Source organism: Microcebus murinus, chromosome 9 (genome assembly GCF_040939455.1).
Source record: "Microcebus murinus isolate Inina chromosome 9, M.murinus_Inina_mat1.0, whole genome shotgun sequence".
NCBI lineage: Eukaryota > Metazoa > Chordata > Mammalia > Primates > Cheirogaleidae > Microcebus > Microcebus murinus.
In genome coordinates, this window is record NC_134112.1 from 71,627,205 (window position 1) to 71,646,048 (window position 18,844).

General features: G+C 41.8%; 1 protein-coding gene across 1 annotated transcript in view; it reads right to left on the minus strand.

Moving 5' to 3' along the window:
• Positions 1 to 16,255, minus strand: part of WNT2 (Wnt family member 2) — a 40,799-nt gene extending 24,544 nt beyond the window's left edge. Inside the window, exons 1-3 of the mRNA XM_012761108.2 lie at positions 15,907 to 16,255; positions 13,562 to 13,788; positions 8,321 to 8,598 (exon numbers count right to left, since the gene is read on the minus strand). Of these exons, the coding sequence (XP_012616562.1) occupies positions 8,321 to 8,598; positions 13,562 to 13,788; positions 15,907 to 15,989 (588 nt within the window). The 5' untranslated portion in view covers positions 15,990 to 16,255. The remainder of the gene's footprint in view (positions 1 to 8,320; positions 8,599 to 13,561; positions 13,789 to 15,906) is intronic.
• Between the last annotated feature and the right edge of the window lie 2,589 nt (positions 16,256 to 18,844).

Genomic DNA, 18,844 nt, shown 5'->3' on the forward strand with positions numbered 1-18,844 from the left:
TAGCAGTTTTCTTCCTTTGCTTTCCAATTCCCAGAAATTCATTAAGCTCTTTCATTTCTTTGACTATTTGCCTTATTGCTTGTTTAAGCCATTTTTTTTCCATTACTGCAATTTTAATGAGGTTTGGGAGGTAAAGGTAAAACATTACATGTCCTGTCCACATCCTGGAGTTAGTTTGCACTTTGAAATGTTCTGGAAAGAGACAAGGATTGAGAGGGGAGAAAACTTCCCATTTTATAATATGATACTTTTCTGCACTGCTGCTCAGTTTGGTACTTTTGTTGCTATGTGGAAGTCCTGTTTCTACAATAGATGGAGAAAGAACATGAATAAATATCCGTTACAGTGACTTGCTGTATCTTGTGTGATGCTGAAAGCTTGGTTCAGAACATTAGGGCCACAGCCCATGATACAGTTACACCCTGATTCCTATTTTGTCTCTTGAATCTTTCCTGAAAGGTCTCTTCTTTTACTCCCCTCTTTGATTCTCTTTTTTTTTTACATTTGAAATAATACAATATTTATTATAAAAAAGTTGAAGTGACATAATTCTCAGGGATTCTTTGGTGGTATAATTAGGATAGGTTTAGCTGGCTTCTTCTTTGATTCTTAATGCAGGTTGCTGTCAAGATTCAATTTTCCACCTTCTCATATGTTCCTCTTTGCAATTCTCACACCCTCGTGCCTCTTTATCTCACCACACTGGCAGGTGTGATTGTTAGTAAACCTCTCTCCTCTCCCCATTTGCCTTAATCCCATCTAATTTTTACTCTGTGGCATCCTGTCGAAACATACTAGCTCATTTGATATGACTACTTAAAAAAGGTAGTTTTCAGATAACATCTAAAAACAGCAAAACTCTCTTGGTGTTAAACCTCATAGAAACCATTTTTAGCTTAATATATATATTTTCTCAACAAAATTCTTCAATAAGCTCATAATTGCCTCCGTACTAAGAGCTTAGCACATTTTTTTTACGTGGCCCTTCATCTTTGATTTTGAACATTTTACGCCTTTGACCTGCATAGGCTTATTTTCTACTTTTAAAATTTAAGAAAATTTAAAAAAACAAACTTCTAGATAAAGGCATTCTATACCATAGAGACAAGTATCAATATTAAAAGAAAAATAAAGGTCTGCGGAAGAAGGTAACACATGCATTGTGTAGGCTAGAACAATTCTGTTTCATATTTCTCTGTACCAACTTATTGTCAGAGTATAATAATGAAGCATAATATTCATCAGGTTCTTACCATATAGCAAACCATGCTAAGCCCTTTATATTCACTATTTTATTTACTCCACACAACCACGTATAGTATTATTATCCTCATTTTATGGATGAGGATTTTGAAACCTCCAGAAGCAGAGGAGCTTGCCCTAGATCTCACAGGCAATAAGTGAGATAACCCAAGCAGGTGACATATTAAATCACTCTGCTGGTGTTTTTCATACTGGGGTTTGCCAATCCGGGAGGTTCCTGTTTCTTGGATTCAGTGAATTCTACAAGTTTTTATACTTAGTGTTTACATATCTAATTATACTCTAAAAATAATTATTTTGTCAGTTATAAAGACAAACTTCTCCCAAGGAAAATGAAGTTGTGGTTTCTTAAGTCTGCTTTTCTGCAAGTTGAGCCCAAGCAATGCTTAGGGTGTCTTCATAAGACTTCTTTGAGGAACATTAGAATTTTTATCTTGTATCTGCATTTTGCTAAGTTTACAAACCCCTTATCATGTCATACTGATGGTCTTCCTATTAGGAAGAAAGGCAAACCACTTTATACCATGTGGAATATTTGCCAACTTAACAACTGACCTTACCTTAGAAATCCTAGTTAGGATTTATTTTAGGTCCTTAACATGCTGTGTTTTAACTAAATTATTTAGTTAAACTTGAGCATTTGAAGACGTGTTAGTACTTCACTTTTTACTTGGGTGTATTCCACAAAGCAACTAACATATTTCTGGTCCTGTATCAGTTTTCCTGAGGGAAACACCATATTAAAAACATAGTACTTAATTTTCAGATGCTGGCTTAAAGCCAAGTACATTTATTAACAATTAAATCCTTTTGACAGGTCCACATCTCTAAGATAGGAGTTACTGAAAACTGGACTAACATATACCCTTCACACATACATGCTCTGCAACTAGGAAAGCAAGAAGTATTTATTAGCAAACTGTATAGCTGATTTGCTTATGCAAACATTTATTAACTTAAATAAGACACTGTGATTTCTCCAGCTCTGTCATTCTTCAAAAACACCGACTGTGGGTGGGCTTGGCTAGAAAATATAAGGTGTGGAATTTATATTTGGGTAATTCAAGAACATTACCATAGACTAACCGTATATATAATAATTCTTATTGACTAATGAGGCAAGTCTAAGGACCATTTTCCATTAATAATAGAACTTTACATGGAACTGTAACAATTTTATTAAGAGTTATTCCCTCTTTTGAGACTTTAATTCTGGTTAGTTTTTGATTCATATGATATATAAAGAACCACAGTATCAAGTATATACTTTTTTTTCCCTAGAGTCAAGGGCTTGCTCTGTCACCCAGGTTGGAGTGTAGTGGCATGATCACAATAGTTTACTGTAGCCTCAAACTCCTTGCTTCAAATGATCCTCCTGTCTCAGCCTCCCTAGTAGCTAGGACTACAGATATGTGCCATGATGCCTGGCTAATTTTCAGATTTTTTTGTAGAGATAGGGTCTTGCTATGTTGTCAGGCTGGTCTCGAACTCCTGACCTCAAGTGATCCTCCTGCCTCAGCCTCCCAAAGTGCTGGGATTACAGGCATAAACTGTCATGCACAGCCCACATACTATTTTTGGATCCAACAAGACAGAGGTAAGACTGGCAGAACTGACCTAATTTTTCAAAATGTATTTAATTTTATGAACTAAGGAGACCAATAAAAAAACAAATATCTACTAGGTGAAATTTTTGCCCCACACAGATGGTCAAGATTATTGAAGGGACGGTCGGGATGAATAGTAGGTTAAAGCAATCTGGCTCTGTAGTTCAATTCTGGTTTTATTTTCTTTCCTTTTGATATTCCTTACTTTTTAAGAGTATGATTTCTTTTTCATCATGGCCCACTTCTCTTAGGTCAGACTCAGTATTTATTTATTATTATTTGTTGTAAGTGGCATCAAGAGATCTACTCTTTGAAGTTTTCATTAGAACTTAGATTTCCTTGCCCGTAAGGTTGTGTTGCATGTTGTACAATATTCACTTTCTGTTTACGTTGGAGGCTTTTCCTAAAGGTAGAACTTGGAACTCTCTGCTTTGTCCCAGTTCTCCAGTGGGCCACCCTGGGACAGGCCCCAGAGCTCTGCAGCACTGGCTGGAGCTCTGCTCCACTGGGTGGAGCTTGTTTGGACAGCACAAGGAACTAGAAACTCTGAGTCCCCTCACCCTCTGAGGTTCCCTATGTAACATACAAAATGCCAAGTTGCGTTTGAATTTCAGAGAATTTCAATTAGCAAATATATTCAATTTATTTGCTAATTCTGGCCTCCCAGAATTGTACCTCAGTCTCCTGTTATGCAAAATGTGGCTAACAATGGTACCTACCTCTTGGGCTGGCTTCAAACCTGGTGTGCATGAGTGCATATTTTATTTTACATGGCAACACTCGTTAGGTAACCTGTCCAAGGTTATGCTCAAGTATTAGAGCCAGTTTTCTGATCCCAGAGCCTGTCCTTCTTACTGTCTCAGTCAAGATGACATCTGTGGCTAAGAACTACTAACGCATACAGTAGCCCATAATAATATTAACCATTATGTTGAAAATACAAACAGTTTCCATATGCTAATTTTTTGTTATTAATAAACTTCAGGAAGTGTAGTATATCAGTCCTTTATATGTATATTTAAGGCTAAAGATACAATTTAGGGAGATAGAAATTTCTCATCATCTTCCTAGTAAATCTATTTTTTAAGTCGTGAATTCAAATGTATCACTGAAAGTTGAACTTTGATATCTGCCACTCTTTCAAAGGGGGCTCTAGAGAAGTTAACAAATGCATAAAAATTGAACTCAGGCATTCAATTTTCTCTCTCATCATTCAGTGCCTTCCTCTTGCCTTCACAGTGACAACCAAACGTATTTGCCCGGTGTTCACAGCTCTCCAGATCTGGTTGAGACAAATTTCCAGCCTCAGCTCCTGCTAACTTTCAGTGCTGAGCTCCACCCTACAGCAGCCCTCGTCATTCCTCAACTTTATGATATACTTTCTGCTCCCATATCTGTCTTTTTCTTACAGTCCCTTAATCCTGGAAAGCATTTTTCCTATCTCAAGCACGAGAAATCTTTATCTTTAGTTCAAACACCCAGTTCTTTTATGACACAGTCTTTATCTCCTCAGCTAACTGGACCTTTGGCTGATTTTTCTATGACACAACTTAGCATATAACTTGCCTTGCAATTTTATTACACTCGTCTCCCTGACTAAAATTTAGTTGCCTGTGGTCAGGGCTTCTTTGTCTTACTCTTATTCATATCTAACTTAGTACACAAAATTGTAACTTTCGCAAATATTTATTCCTTAATAAAATATCTGTTGAACCAATTGTCGTCCCAAAACACATGGTAATAGTGCTCTCAAACTTGCAGTGCTATATTAGCTGAAATTTTGTGAACCCCCCAAATAAGGCTAAGTTGTTTGGGCATGTTCACAATGACTAGCAGTTATGTTTTCGGTATTTGAAAACAACTTTTTCCCATATACATTCATTTTAGAAAATTTGTGAGGCTATACACAAATGAAAAAAGTCATGAGTTAACTACCTTCCAAGGGCAGATGATGATGCTTTCTTTTTTAGAATATAGAGATACTGTTTGTTTTTCTTAGAAATTCTCAACAAGGACAACATGGAAATGTAGACAAAGGCATACTGGAGAACACAACTGGGATTGAATCCCCAGCCCCCGACCTTCATGATTATGTGATTCTGGGTGAGCTACTGCATCTCTCTCAGGCCCAGTTTCTCCTCTGAAAAGTAGAAATATTCATACCATGTTTTATTCCTACAGGGGTTTTGGAAATATCAAGTTACAAAACACTGGACAGTATTCTGTAAGTTAGAAAATACTACATGCCTGGTTTTATGAGTATGTTAACCAAACAGGAGATGACTCCATGGATAGATGGAGTGATGAGGTTGAATCCTAAGTAATAGTTCAAATTGGATTTCTGCCTAGCTCACTTACCTAAGTCACAAATAACCTTCACTTCGCTAAAGGGAAAGGAACTAATTTTTATTGAGCACTGACTGCATGCCAGGTTCTTCTGTGCTATCTCCCTTACCCTTGTCTTCCCACAGCTCCACATAATAAATACCCTTCCACACATGAGAGCAACTGAGATGCAGTGAACAAAGCCACTAGTACTGCAAGATTAAAACCAAGGTGGGTTTGATTTCAAATCCAACATTTTTTCTATTTTCACTATAGTAGGAGACACCTTTTGGGGAAAGTACTTTTATGGGAGTCCTCTATTCTTACGGAAACTTCCAGAGTGATTGAAGGGCAGTATTTGATTAGGTACGTGAATTTATTTTGATATCAATACCCTTAGGAGAGTTAAAAGAAGTTGTAATTATTTCATCTTAGAGGAAAGAGTGGACTAATTTAAAAGGCATTTGCAAGCCCATGAAAAGGAATAAATGGTGAATATTGACTTTTCACATGTAATTTACCTAAGACTATCTTTAAGTATAATTAGGAAGTTTTCATAGCATGGCTTCTTCAGATCTAAAAAGAGCCGAGGGAAACTATAGAATGTTCTTCTTGATAGAATATTTGTTTTGAATAAAGAGAAGGTAGACTTATCTTTTTAGTACTTATTAATAGTCCTATTTGGAGGAGGAAAACTAGACTCGATCAGGGATGTGTATTCAAGTAAACATGAAGGAAAAAATATCGCTATAAATTCTGCTGAAACTATGATTAAAATAAATGGTATTATAGCACAGAGGATCTAAAATGATGTTACAGTACAGAGACACATGAGGGTGCTCTAACCAGCTGCTATAATAAATAAACTGTTCAAATATTGGGGAAAATTTAAGGCCTATTGTGAATGGAAGTGTTGAAGTCTCACTTTTAGTATTGGTTAAACAGAACAGTCTTGGAATAGATGGCTTTTCTTTTAAATAAAATGTACTGGTCTCTCCCGACCCTCCCAGTTTGAAAAGTAGAAGATGTTCATATTGGACAATTTGGAAAATACTGAAAAGCCCAGAGAAAAAGAAGAAAGTGGACTGATGTTACTGTCAGCCCTGGGAGGATGGAGTTTTCTAGAACCAGGCCAGTTGGGGGCTTAGCTCAGGAGGCCTGCCTTCAAACACAAGCCCAGCCTGTTCTCATTTTGATTTCACAGACCTTCTGCTGGTACGAAGGGGGAGGAGAGAGTGGGGGTCTAATGACCGCAAGAAGAGAATTAGAGACGCATGTTTATCTCAATACATTTACTCTCATTAAAGTTCATATTCACTGACATCATGCATCTCCTTGAAAAAGTCTGCCCACCCACCATTAATTAAAGCCACATTTTAAAAAGTCAGTGTATGCACTTTTATTCCAATCAAAAGTAGCCTCCTAAGTTTTGCAGAGTAGGCAGGAGAATATCTGAGGCCTGACAGCTGTTCACCTCTACACAGTGAAGAATCATGTGATTTACATTAAAAGTCATGTTTATTCAGGGCCTAAAATATCATAGTTAAGATCTATTGTCTTGAAGAGTTGAAACATTCATTATCTAATGACCTATTTAGCAAAATTAACATTTATTTTGATAAGCCAACATTCTTGTGGATACAACGTATGATCATATGCCTTCATCTTTCCAAATAGAGAGATATAACTGGACACCCTGTTTGAACAATTAAGGCAGCACACTCCTATCAAAGACACCACACTTTATAACTTAAACATGCAGTATCAATGTTAACACAAAGGTCAATGTAGACTTTTTTAATCCAAATCATTGCACAAGCAGTAATTACCAATAGTTGGAGTATTGCACAACCATAGTCTATATTCTTGGCAGTAGTCACTATAAGTTCATAAATTCATGAAAATAAGGAATGTTGATTTTGAAAGTTCAAGAAAGGTATTATTTGTAAACAGCTCAGGTCACACTCATCTTATTCTATGTGCTAAGAAACAGTTCTTTCCTTCCAACTTCCTTTAGACAAGATTCATTCTCTCTAGGATCCTAGTAAAAGGGTTTTCATCCAAACAGATCTGCATTCTTTTCTATTCTTTTTCCTATTAAAGCCTCTCCAGGGACCTTTCGATTTTATGCTGATCTTTCTTTATATATTAATATCAAGCACATTTTTATGTTATGTTGATAAAAGACAAATTATGGTTATCTCTTCCTATTGGCAATTAGATTATTCTAGAATCATTCTGACCAGATATTTGATTAGCCAAGCCAGTTTATACTTTCCATACAAAAGCATCAAGTGCAGCAGTCAGATTCTCTAGTTACTCTGGTCATGTCACTATATGGAAAGACAGGGATCATCAGTGAAGCTGAACATTGGCACTGAAATGGTTTAGTCCTAAGTCAAAGCACCCCCAGACTAGGAGCTGAAACCTGACTTCTTGCCCTGACTTTTCTACTGACTCACTACGTGACCTTGAGGACCGTGAGTGCCTCAGTGTCCTCATCTAACAAGTGGAGCTTAGTGGGTGAATACTGACCCACAGCTCAGGAGGTTAATCAGGACTAGAGGGCAGGGGACTGGAGTATACTTTTGTGACCATGTCTTCCCCTGGTCTACTTACTCATTCAATGCCAGAAGTCATGAGGAAGAGCTGGCTGGGTCTGATTCTAAAAGAGAGCATCCTTGAATCTAGAAGCCAACAAACCATACCTGGTGAGTTGCTTTTGTGAAAAGTTTGGGAAAAGATGCTCTGGGTCTTGATATCCCTTAGATATTAGCATCCAACATAACATTCCTATGTGGGATGAAGCACTATCTTAACGCACAGATTATATCTTCTGCCCAGATGATACAGTATCCACAGGGACCATAAAACACTTGACTCAACACAAGCCAAAAGCAGTGGGTGGACTCTTTCAGCTCAGCTGTGGAAAAGAAGGTGGAGTGTGGATGAGGATATTCCAACCCAGTCAGTGGCTTTAGAACAAACAGCTATGGTCTGGGGAACAGTGGGAAGTTGTGACTTTATCTCATTTTATCAACTCTAGGAAGATTTAAGATAAGCTCTGCTTAAGCGATTCATAAAGCCAAGCAGTCTGCACAATGAGCACTCTTGCATTTCCATACCTTCCTGCCAGCTCTGTTGTTATGAAGATTCATCAGGGCTCTGGCGTCCTTTCCTTTTCTTTCCTTGGCATCCACGAAGGCTCGGGCAAACTTGATCCCATAGTCAATGTTATCACTGCAGCCACCCCAGTCGAACGTGCCCTTGCTGTCCTTGGCGGTTCCCTTCTTCTTTGGATCACAGGAGCAGGATTTTAATTCTCCTTGGCTACAGGCCCTGGTGATGGCAAATACAACTCCAGCTGAGGAGATGGCGTAAACAAAGGCAGATTCCCGACTACCTGAAACAAAAATGCTTTTCTTAAAAGTGGTCTGGTAGTGCTCGTTCTGAATAACTTTCACATGATGACTGTTTCATCCTTGATCTACCTCTGACATCCTCTACCACTGGACAAAAAAAGTTCTGGTGTTCTTGAGGGATTCTTTTCTAGAGCCGAGGCTCTTTCCTTATATATGAATCATCTCCATCTAGTACAGGATTTTGTCAATTTAGATATCTGTATGAGAACTCTGCTTAAAGTAAATAAAGACTATCAAAGATGGCCAAGCCCACCCCCTAGATTCCTATCAGTCTCAGACACACACTTGCCCTGCGTTAGCCAGGAGCCCTAGATGTCCTAGAAGAGCATAGCATTTCTAAGCGTTAGTATCCTCATCTATGAAATACCGTTGAAATTCTACAGTGCTATAATTTCATAATATATTTGGGTATTCATGACACCACGGCTTCACTTGAAAAAACTTTCCAAACCTCTAGGCATTACTGAGGACACACATATGCATTTAAATTATTGAGAATGAAATACTGAATTCAAAGAAATCTAGGGACTGAGGTGGGAAGAGAATTCTGGCAGTAAGCAGGCCCTTGCATTAACACTGGAGAGCTTGGGCTTGGCATTGACTTTCACAAGTAATTGAGAGATTGTTGAAGGCAATATGCAATATCCTTGGGTTACATACTATGTCTAACTATTAAGGTGAATTTACTTTCTTCTGGAACACCTGCACTAATCACTAGTATTGGGTAAAAGACAGTGAAAAGCCTTTCTTTGGTTTTTCTGGGAGGAAACAAATTTACCGCCTATAATTAGACTTGGGCAAAAACCCTTTGGGGTGCTTTCTTAGAATTGTTCTTTATTAGAGCACAGCCTACTTTTACTTACAGGCTGAAAGGTACATATTTCAGTGCAATAACTACATTAAATTATTTTAATAATCTGTAGTAACTCATAACACGGTGTTGTGGTATAGTGACAGATATAAGGCTCTTTAGGGTCCGTGTGCACCTCGTTTTTCAAGTGGAGCTGTATTTCATTGTTATTAGCATGCCCTTTTATTAATGGTTGCTGCAGCAAATATATTAACAATCAAAATAGAAGCTGGGCAACCTGATGCCAATGCAAGGCAGAAAGCAGAGAACCATTCGGTGATTCAACATGTCAAGACGAGTGTGACTTTTTGAACCACACAGCTGGGAGAACAAACCACCCTTTCGCATTGAAGCCCTGCTTGTTTCCGTTTGTCATTCAGTGCTAAAATTTATTATACATCCCTCGCAATATTTGCTCTGCTAGTCTCATTATTAAAAATCAGGAAAACATATCTACACCATATTAAATGGCACTTACCTCAGCCTTCAGAAAATATCTCCCCCAAACCTCTAACCATCAAAAAAAGAATCAATCATGCCCTGTAGTTAGGTAAAATCAATTATATGAATATTTGCCATAGGTAGCAGGTAGTGCTCTCCAGAGAGAACTGTTACGATCATAGGAGCTGTTTTAAAGAGTCCCAGATTATATTATAAGGGCCACAGATATTCTAAGTGGAATTGCGATGTTTTATAAAAGAAGGTGACTAATAGATGCTAATGTGGCTTAATCTCAGGTAGTGGCTTTCAGATAAATAAAATTTTTATTATACCCATTTTTATAGTTTAGGAAAACACCTTGTCCATAGTTACCCCATTTATCTTCTAAAGCCTGGTTTGGGATTTGGAGTCCAGTGCCCATGTTTAGAGAGATCACATAGGGGAAAAATTCCCAAATGCTTAAGTATTTTGCACTGGTCTTATTTTTTAAGGAGAAAGAAGAGAAGTTTTAAGCGGTGGTTTTTTAGGGGAAAGGCATAGAAGATGTGGATGATAGTATGTCAGACACCAGACAGTATTCTGAAAGCAATAGAGAAATAAATTGTCTATCTAAGTGCAGAATTCATCCTGGTGCAACTTGCAAACAATTACATTAATTTGTTGGCTGAAAGAAAAAAAAAACCCACAATATGTTACATTTCAGGAATCATTTCCAAAGCAAAAAAATACCTTTATAGATAGTTCTCATTTATTATTAAAACACATTACTAAATTAGCACATTGACTGACTTTTCATTTTACCTCCAGATGGTCTGGTATCATGTAGATATGGCCTTAAGATGTTTTCAGTTAAGTGTTTTAGATGAATCACTAAAATGTTATGTGTGAAATAGTAGCACATTTCAAGAGCTGGCTTTGTAACAAAACAAATTTTGATTTTGGGCCTCTTCTTAGAAAAACTTATTCTTTTTAAAGCCATCACAAAAATGAAACAAAATCCAAATCTAAATGGTGACATTTAAACTTCCTGATGTGTTACTATTGAAGTTTCTCTAATTTTTGGATTGAGATAAATCAAGAATATCTATTAAGTACATAGGCAGAGTTTTTATTTGGGGCGGAGGATTGTTACTTTGGAAGGAAAACAGTAGAAGCTAGGCTTTCCTGAAGGTTATGGGCTGTTCAACTCTCTTTTGAAATGTTTGCCTTTTTAAAAACAAAACAAAACAAAACAAAACATTTACAAGGCTGAGACCTTTACTGTTTTTTAAGGCTCATTCTACAATTTTGGAGGTGTATTGTTGCGAGAATATTTTTGGGTTTACAAGTTCTCTCTTTGTTTCTCTGCCTGTGACTGGTAACTGTCTGTTGAATGAGTAAATTACAAATGTTTCTGAAATTGTTCTGTCTTACTCTGACTCTCTCAAGCAAAACAGGAAAATGTTCTCCATTTCTGTATGATCACGGGATATTTTAGTAACTTTTATGTCCTCCCTATAAATGGTGCGGCTCTTTGCCTTTCCTATTCATCTATAAGCACATTCGGGTTTCCAAAGGAGAGTTTTTCACAACTCTAAGATGTAAATTTCCCTCCAAGCAAATTAATTGTGAAAATCTTTGGATAGCTTCATTGGAATTTCATGATTATTTCCAGGATAAGCTGCTTAAGGCCAAATTCAGCCCTCCCATAACCAACACAAAATCATCACTGACAGTCACAGGAGTTTGCATAAATGTGTAGGAAGGAATCTGGCCTTCTGTGAAGAATGGAAAGAAATTGTGTAGCACGAGTGTTTTAAGTTCTGAGTACTTTGGCAAACCATTTGAGCTTCATCTGAAAGAAAGGAATTACAAGTTAGAATCTCTTATTTTACCTGAGGCCCTAGAATAAGTCAAACTAGTTTCATGTCCTTTAGTTCTAACCTCCTCCTTCTCAACTCTACAACTCTGAAGAAACAAACATTGCCATTATGTTAAAGTATTTTATGAATGAATCTCCAGCTTTCACAGATATACTATCTTTAGGATCACTGGTCAAAACTGCTTCTTTGATTTGTGATCTAAAGTTGTTTTTTTTTTTTTCTCATATGGTGACATCTTAATGGATCTAGAGGTGACCATTTTATAAATGAGAAGCACATCTAATTTGAAATCATTGCAAAATGGTTATGAGCACTTTGAAAAAGAAAAATCTTGATACATTTTAAACACTGAGAACCTGCACACAGTATATGCAAAGATTAATTGAGCTAGATACTTGCATAAGCTCTTTGACAAGGTCCAGTACTTTAATTGATTCACTGGTGAGATAATCTAGGTGAAGTCTTAAAATTCCATGGAGCTGAAATTTACTATTAACCTTTCAAAAATTTGCGATGTCATATCGAAACTCCAAAAGGAATGCAGAAGAATATAGTTCTTAAACTAGAGAATAAAATTGCAGAATATCGCAGTAAATTAACTTTAGGGATACTCTAAGAATGAGAGTACTACGCCCTTGGGGGATTTTAGAGACATTCAGTTATGCGTTTGGCCTCATAAAACCCTAGGGCTGTGATGATTACATGATAGAAACACCCTCTGTTAAGCATTACCAAGTGCACAGTCTGGATGATTTTCTTAGGAATGGGGGGAGCAGTGGGCAAAAACAAGTGTAAAGTTTCCTGTTTCTGGGGTTCACACATAAACTGCTGTGTTTTTAGTCAGATTTCCTAATAGCAAATGGGCTGTGATATTTCTTGGAGAATACTAATAATGCCAGGTTAGCAGATGGGTATTATTGGAAAATGAAATCGAATTTTCAATTCATTTTCTCAGATTATATACCAGCTAGTGAGCTGCTTTCCATATTCAGAACTTTTAGGAAACTTAGTATGTAATTAGATAACACTTAAGGCTCCTTCTCAGAAAGAAAAACTCTGTGTGTTCATGTTTGCCACCCCTATTCTTCAAAAATATCCTTATTGTCTAAAATGTAGCTGGAAAATAACAGGTGCTTACTATAAGTTCATTCATTCATTGTAATGAATTCCTCATAGGGAATGAATGGGGCCTGCAACACACAAGGCACCAAACACGGTACAGGGAACAAAGGCTAATTCCTGCCCTTATGGGGGAAAAAATGTTTGATTTAGACACAGAGTGACCCAAGGCTGAGTCCTTGAATGGGCAGTCAAAGGTGGTGAGTAGAGAGATTTGTCTCTGCTTCTTAATAACACTCACATGGTGGTGGTATAATCATGACAATCTTCAGCAGTGAAAAGATTTGAGCATTCTATCCTGATCATATGCTCAAATTCTTTTGGAGAAGTCCCAGAAAGATGAGGAAAAAGTCAAAAGAACCTTGTAGCTACTTCTTCCCTTCATTTAGAGACAAAATCTGAACAATCTGAACATGGCTGATGGACAGGGCAAAGAGTGAAGGGACGACAGTCTAGGGTACTACTTCCCACTCCATGACTGGCTTCCTGTAAGCCTCTACACTACAGTTTCTGATTTCTCTAGGCATCTGTAAAACAGGGACAATGTCACCCAACGGAACAAACTTCTGAGTAAATCAAATGCAATACAGGATGGGCGGGGGTTTTGAGGACTCAGGGGACTATGTATTGAGCTCCGGCGCCCACGCAGCTGGGTGAAGGCAGGGGACTTACTTCGGAGCAGGACCCTGCCGAAGAGGCTGTGATCCCTGTCCAGGGTGTTGCAGTTCCAGCGGTGCTGGCGGAACTGGTGCTGGCACTCCGCTGTCCACTCCGAGACACCCAGGCTAATGGCACGCATTACATCCGGGTGTCGGTGGCACAGCTGCCGCTGGCGGCTCACCAGGCCTGGCACATTGTCACACATCACTCTGGAGGAGCCACCTGTAGCTCTCATGTACCTGGAAAGGACCAACACAGAGGTGAGAGCAATGTGAACAGCAAGACCTGGCTCAGTGTTCCTCAGGAGACGAAGGAGTTCAAAGCACTTTTCAAGTATGAATTCCTTATCCTTTTTGGTGGTATTGGAAAGCAAAAAGTTATTTACTTTTGATTCAGTAGAGAAACAGGCGAGGCAGGCATGGCGAGTGACCTGGTAGAAGCCATGCCCAAAATGAAGTGATGACTGTCTCCTAGACATGAAGTGGGGACCCCGGGTGACATTCTGGGCAGGGCAATAGAAGCAAGGTCTGGGTTGGTTGGGTTGGGGAACTCAATGATGGGGGAAGAAGCACTGTGCTTAGGGGAGAAGACGTCAAATACTTTTCCCCAGAAGGCATGATGTGTCTGGACTTGGCTTTGGGGGAAACCGACCTTTAGAAGCTCCTCGTTCCCATTTATTTGACATAATGTCTTAAAAACTGTCTGTATCTGTCTAATCAACACCTGCTGGTATCTGATGTTACACTCTCCTCACAGACATGCTGTTCTTTCCTTACTGAAGAGTCCTTTAAATATTTCCATTTTCTAGCTCTTTTTGGCTTTTATGAAAAAAACCTTTGGAAGAAATTCTTTCTATTGTTATTAAGGACACTAAATGTTTGGAAGAATCAAACAGTGTTATAGCTCCATAAAGTACTTTTTGAAAAGAAACTTTAACAAAAAATTACATCATCATCTTTACCCAGATGTTCTCTATTAGTTGTGAAATGTTTAGAAAGGTACCTTTTATATAACCCAAGCTGCCATAGGTGTCTTTTGAAGCGATCAAACAAGGAGAATGTCTTTTTCTTGTATTTTCATTATTTTATATGATCATAAAATCGTTACAGCTGTGACTTCCAAAAAATATATTTAAGTGACAGCTGAGAGACAATGTGACAAAAAGCCTGAGCAATAAATAATGTTTATACACCCATGGAAACAGAAATAGTCATTTTATTGAAAAATGGTCAGTCGGATAAATCAATCTTTGATCCTGTGTCAGCAATGTCAAAGCTAAACGCCTTCCTGTTCAAAGCGGGCTTAGGAAGGGATTGAACCCCTCTTCCCATCAGCGCTTTGCCTTGCTCTTTGAAGAGCTCCAGTGTCTTCCTAAAAAGTTCCCTGCTCTAGTCTTTCTTTCTCTGAGACTCCCCACTTTTGCCAGATTCTTTAAAAAAATAGCCCACGATAACCGGTCTTTCTGAATCAGTATTTTAATATCTGTTCTGAAACTTTTAGGTGCAAGGAAGTTACAGGACTCCTAAGTCCATCTCTTTCCAAGATCTGAAAATCGGGAGATGGGGAAGAGTTCCTGGACGGGGAGAGAAATCTGCCTTTGGAACTTGTAGCGACGCCAAGACCTGTTACCGTCCAACGTGCCATCACTATGCAAAAATAAATAAATAAATCACAGAAAGTGGCGAAATTACTGCTTGGGGTGACGGGTTTGAACAGGGTAACATTTTAGAGGAAGACCCTGGGTTCTGCAGCTTTGTATTAAGGCGATAGTCTCTACCTGGAGGCACCAACGTGTTAAGCATTAGGAATGTGGAAGGACGGGAAATAATACAAAATCACACGCTTTGGGCTCTGCAACTCCTGACTGCCTGCATTGGCCCGTCGGTTTATCTTGAGGCAGCTTCGGGAGGGCGGGAGGCGGGGTGGGGGGGCGATTGTGGTTTTCAAGGTGAATTCACACACACACACACACACACACACACACACACGCACACACACGCGCGCGCGCACACACGCGTCTGTGCTAGAGCTCGAGACCTGGCTAGCGCGTCTCTCAACAGGATAAGAAATTGGCTGATTTTGCTGTCGCTCAGCTGGATCCAAATAAACCAAACACCAGAGCCTCATTTGAGGGGGAATATGGTTTTTTTGGAGTTGTCAAAGCTGAAATGATCTTCCGGGGGGGGAAAGTGAGGGGGCCGGCGGTCGGGCGATGAGAGAGGGCAGTAGCCAGGGTCCGGGCCAGCACCCGAGACTGCCGCGGCCGCGGGGACGCGCCGCCAGGAAGGGTCTCCGCGGCCAGTGCGGTCCCCGCTCCCATCTCCAAAATCCCCCCGCGCCAGCGCGCGCGGACTTACCACCATGAAGAGCTGACCTCGGGGGTGAGCCAGGTCAAGAGCAGAGGGAGCCAGAGCCAGATTCCACCGAGAGGGGCGTTCATATTAACCCCCTTGCGTCCGCATCAGGTCAGACTCCGTGTGCGGGCGCCATGCGTGCCCGGAGCAGAAGCGCTCAGCGCCGGGAGCGCCTCGTCACGGCCGCCGGCGCCTCGCCGCGCCCCCGCCCCCCGCTCGCGTCTGCGGCGAGTGGCGAGACTCGCTGATAAAGTTTCAAACGACGAGCCCGGCGAGCGATAAAGGCCAGCCCGGGCCGCCTCGCCCACAGCCCAATTCCCCAGGCGCGGCGAGCGCTGGCAGCCCGAAAGCTCTGCGCGCCTCCCGCGCGCCCCTGTCCGGCTCCCCGGCGGGCGCAGCCCAGGGAGGGGGCGCTGCGCCTAGCGGGGGTGGGGGAAGCGCCGGGTTTTATACCGGAGTGGAGGGAATGATGGCAAGAGATGACTGGGGCCGAGGGGAGGGAGGAACACCTCTGCGTGGCTTCTAGCACTCCCGCAGATAGGCGCCTTTAGGGACGCTCCGGGCCAAAGAGCATCCGTGGGCTCGAACCTCAGGAGTGCGCGTTCCGGATAGGCGAGGCTACCCTCCGGCAGACAGAAGTCCCTGAGCTTGTAGAGTAGGGAAACGAGGGGGAGGATAAGGAGACTACTGTGTACAGGATAAAAGAATCCAGGGATGATTTTCTGTCCCTGACGCTGACAGGAATAGCAAGCACTTGTAAATTTAGAGCTGCCGTGTCTATGCAGGGCAAGGTTGAGGGGGCCGGGGTGGGGGGCTGGGCTTATATACAGAGACTGCAGGGAGGACCGGCACGAGAGTGTGTGTGTGGGGTCCTTGACCAATGGGACTTCACACAGCAGTTACGGCCAAAGCGCCCAGAAAGGATGCAATTTTTATGCACACCCAGCTGCTCCCCGGCGCTGCGGAGCGCAAAGGATCACGTAGGGAGGAATCGAGGCACCCAGGCGTCCGCCGGGCGTGTGCGTCCCAGCAGTGGTTGCACCTCTCACCGCCCGGGAGCTCAGCCTGTGCGCCTTATGGAGATAAAGGGACGCTGGGTCCTGGGCCTGGGCCCCTACAGAGCCAACTGACGGGGGCTCGGGCCCGCGGGTGGAGCATCTTGAGCAGCAACTGGCTTGCAGCCCCGCAGTTTATCGCCGGAAAGGAAGGAAGACCAGGAACTCGCGGCGGCCCTGAACTGTTCCATTGCTCTTTTCCTGGGGTGGAGGGACGCGCCGCCCGCCCGGGGAGCGTGCCCTGGGGACTAGGGACTGTGTATGCTCGGGGCGGAGACGCCGAATTGTCCGCAGGGTGTGGGGTGGGGGGCGTGCAGATAGGGAAGACGGGCTCTCCCCGCCAACCCCTCAGGCCTAGACGGGCCAGAGCGTCGCCCTCGCTGGACGGAGCTCGAGCTCGGTGAGAGGCTGGACGGGGAGAAGCTCGGAGACGCCAAAAACCTGAAAGATGCTGTCATCGCCACCCCCTTCCCCCACGCCGGTCCCTGGCAGGTCCGGCCCCTCCCAGGCTGACCCAGATACATCCCCATTTGGGTCCGGAAAGGGAGGGGAGGGAAACAAGCACCGCGCCACCCACGACTCGGGAAGAGCAGGGCTCCCCGCCAGGGCCGCTCCGTATCGCTGGGCCGCGACCCAGGGGAAGTTCTGCCCGGCCTGTGCCGGGTGCGCGGGAGGGGCGGGGCCCGGCGCGCTTCTGCTCCGGGTATGTGTGTGGGGGTGGGGTGGGGTGGTGGTGTAGGGGTGATAGGCACCAAAGGCAACAAGTATCCTATGTACCTCTATGCTTATGCTCGCAAGTCTCCTTCCTGGATGAAGCAGAGGAATATGCTAAAGTTTACCTCCCCTCTCCTTTGTCCCACGGTTTCTTGAAGTAAATCCAGACACTTGGGACCTGTAGAAGACGAGATGGTTGGCCTTGGAGAAACCATAGGTTGCCAAAATTTCGCTTCTACCAGTGATTAAAGTGAGGTATGGATGTGTATGCTGGGAAAGGTAGGCAGTTGTATGATTCTCTTGTGGAGAATGAGAATTGAAAGTATCTAAAAAACTCCAATTTAAAGTTCCACCCCTCTCAGCACATCGTGTCCTCACAGCTAAGTGGTATTAGAAATACATGGAGTGTGACCATCAACTTAGAGGCCCTTCCTCTCCGCCCAGGGAATTATTGAGTGGCCAGGAGACCTGCCCTTCAGTTGATGGTGAGGCCAATGGAATGACCTAAACCTGAAACAGACCTCCTGGAAAAGGAAAGGACTATCCCCAAAGCTAATTAAATCCACTCCACAGGACTTCATCCTAGGGCAGGACTAGGAAGGCCACATGTCTTGAGAGAAGAAATCAGTTTTGGTGAAAGGCAAAAGGCTGACAAAGTTCAAGAGAAGCTAAATCCAGATATGAACAAAGGTCCACCCAAACACCCCTTCCTGACCTGTCTAGAGACAGTCTGGACCAGATGACTGGTCTCTTCCCAATCTGTGATTCCATTTCCCTCCCATTCTCCACCCCTATTCACTTATGACCCATTACTTAGCCCCATACAACTTATCTTTTGCCAAAAAGGTCTTTACTCCTTCCTTATCTGTACCTATTCTCTTGATGGATCCCTGCACTTTGAAGATAGAGAGTCCACTAGTAAAGGTAGTTGTGAAATGCCCAAGAAGATTAGGAGGAAAGAAGTTGACAGCAAACCTCACTTCTTTTGCAGTAAAAACTACCATCCTAAAGAAGAGTTACTAAATACTAAAATAAATTGCATATGACTTCAGCCTAGCTATAGCAGATTATGAGGTAAGGAAAGATAGGGTTCAGTGTACCTTTAGATTTATGAATGTAATATCTGATTTTTGATTTCAATGAGAAATCTCAGAATTGACTGTAAAATTCAT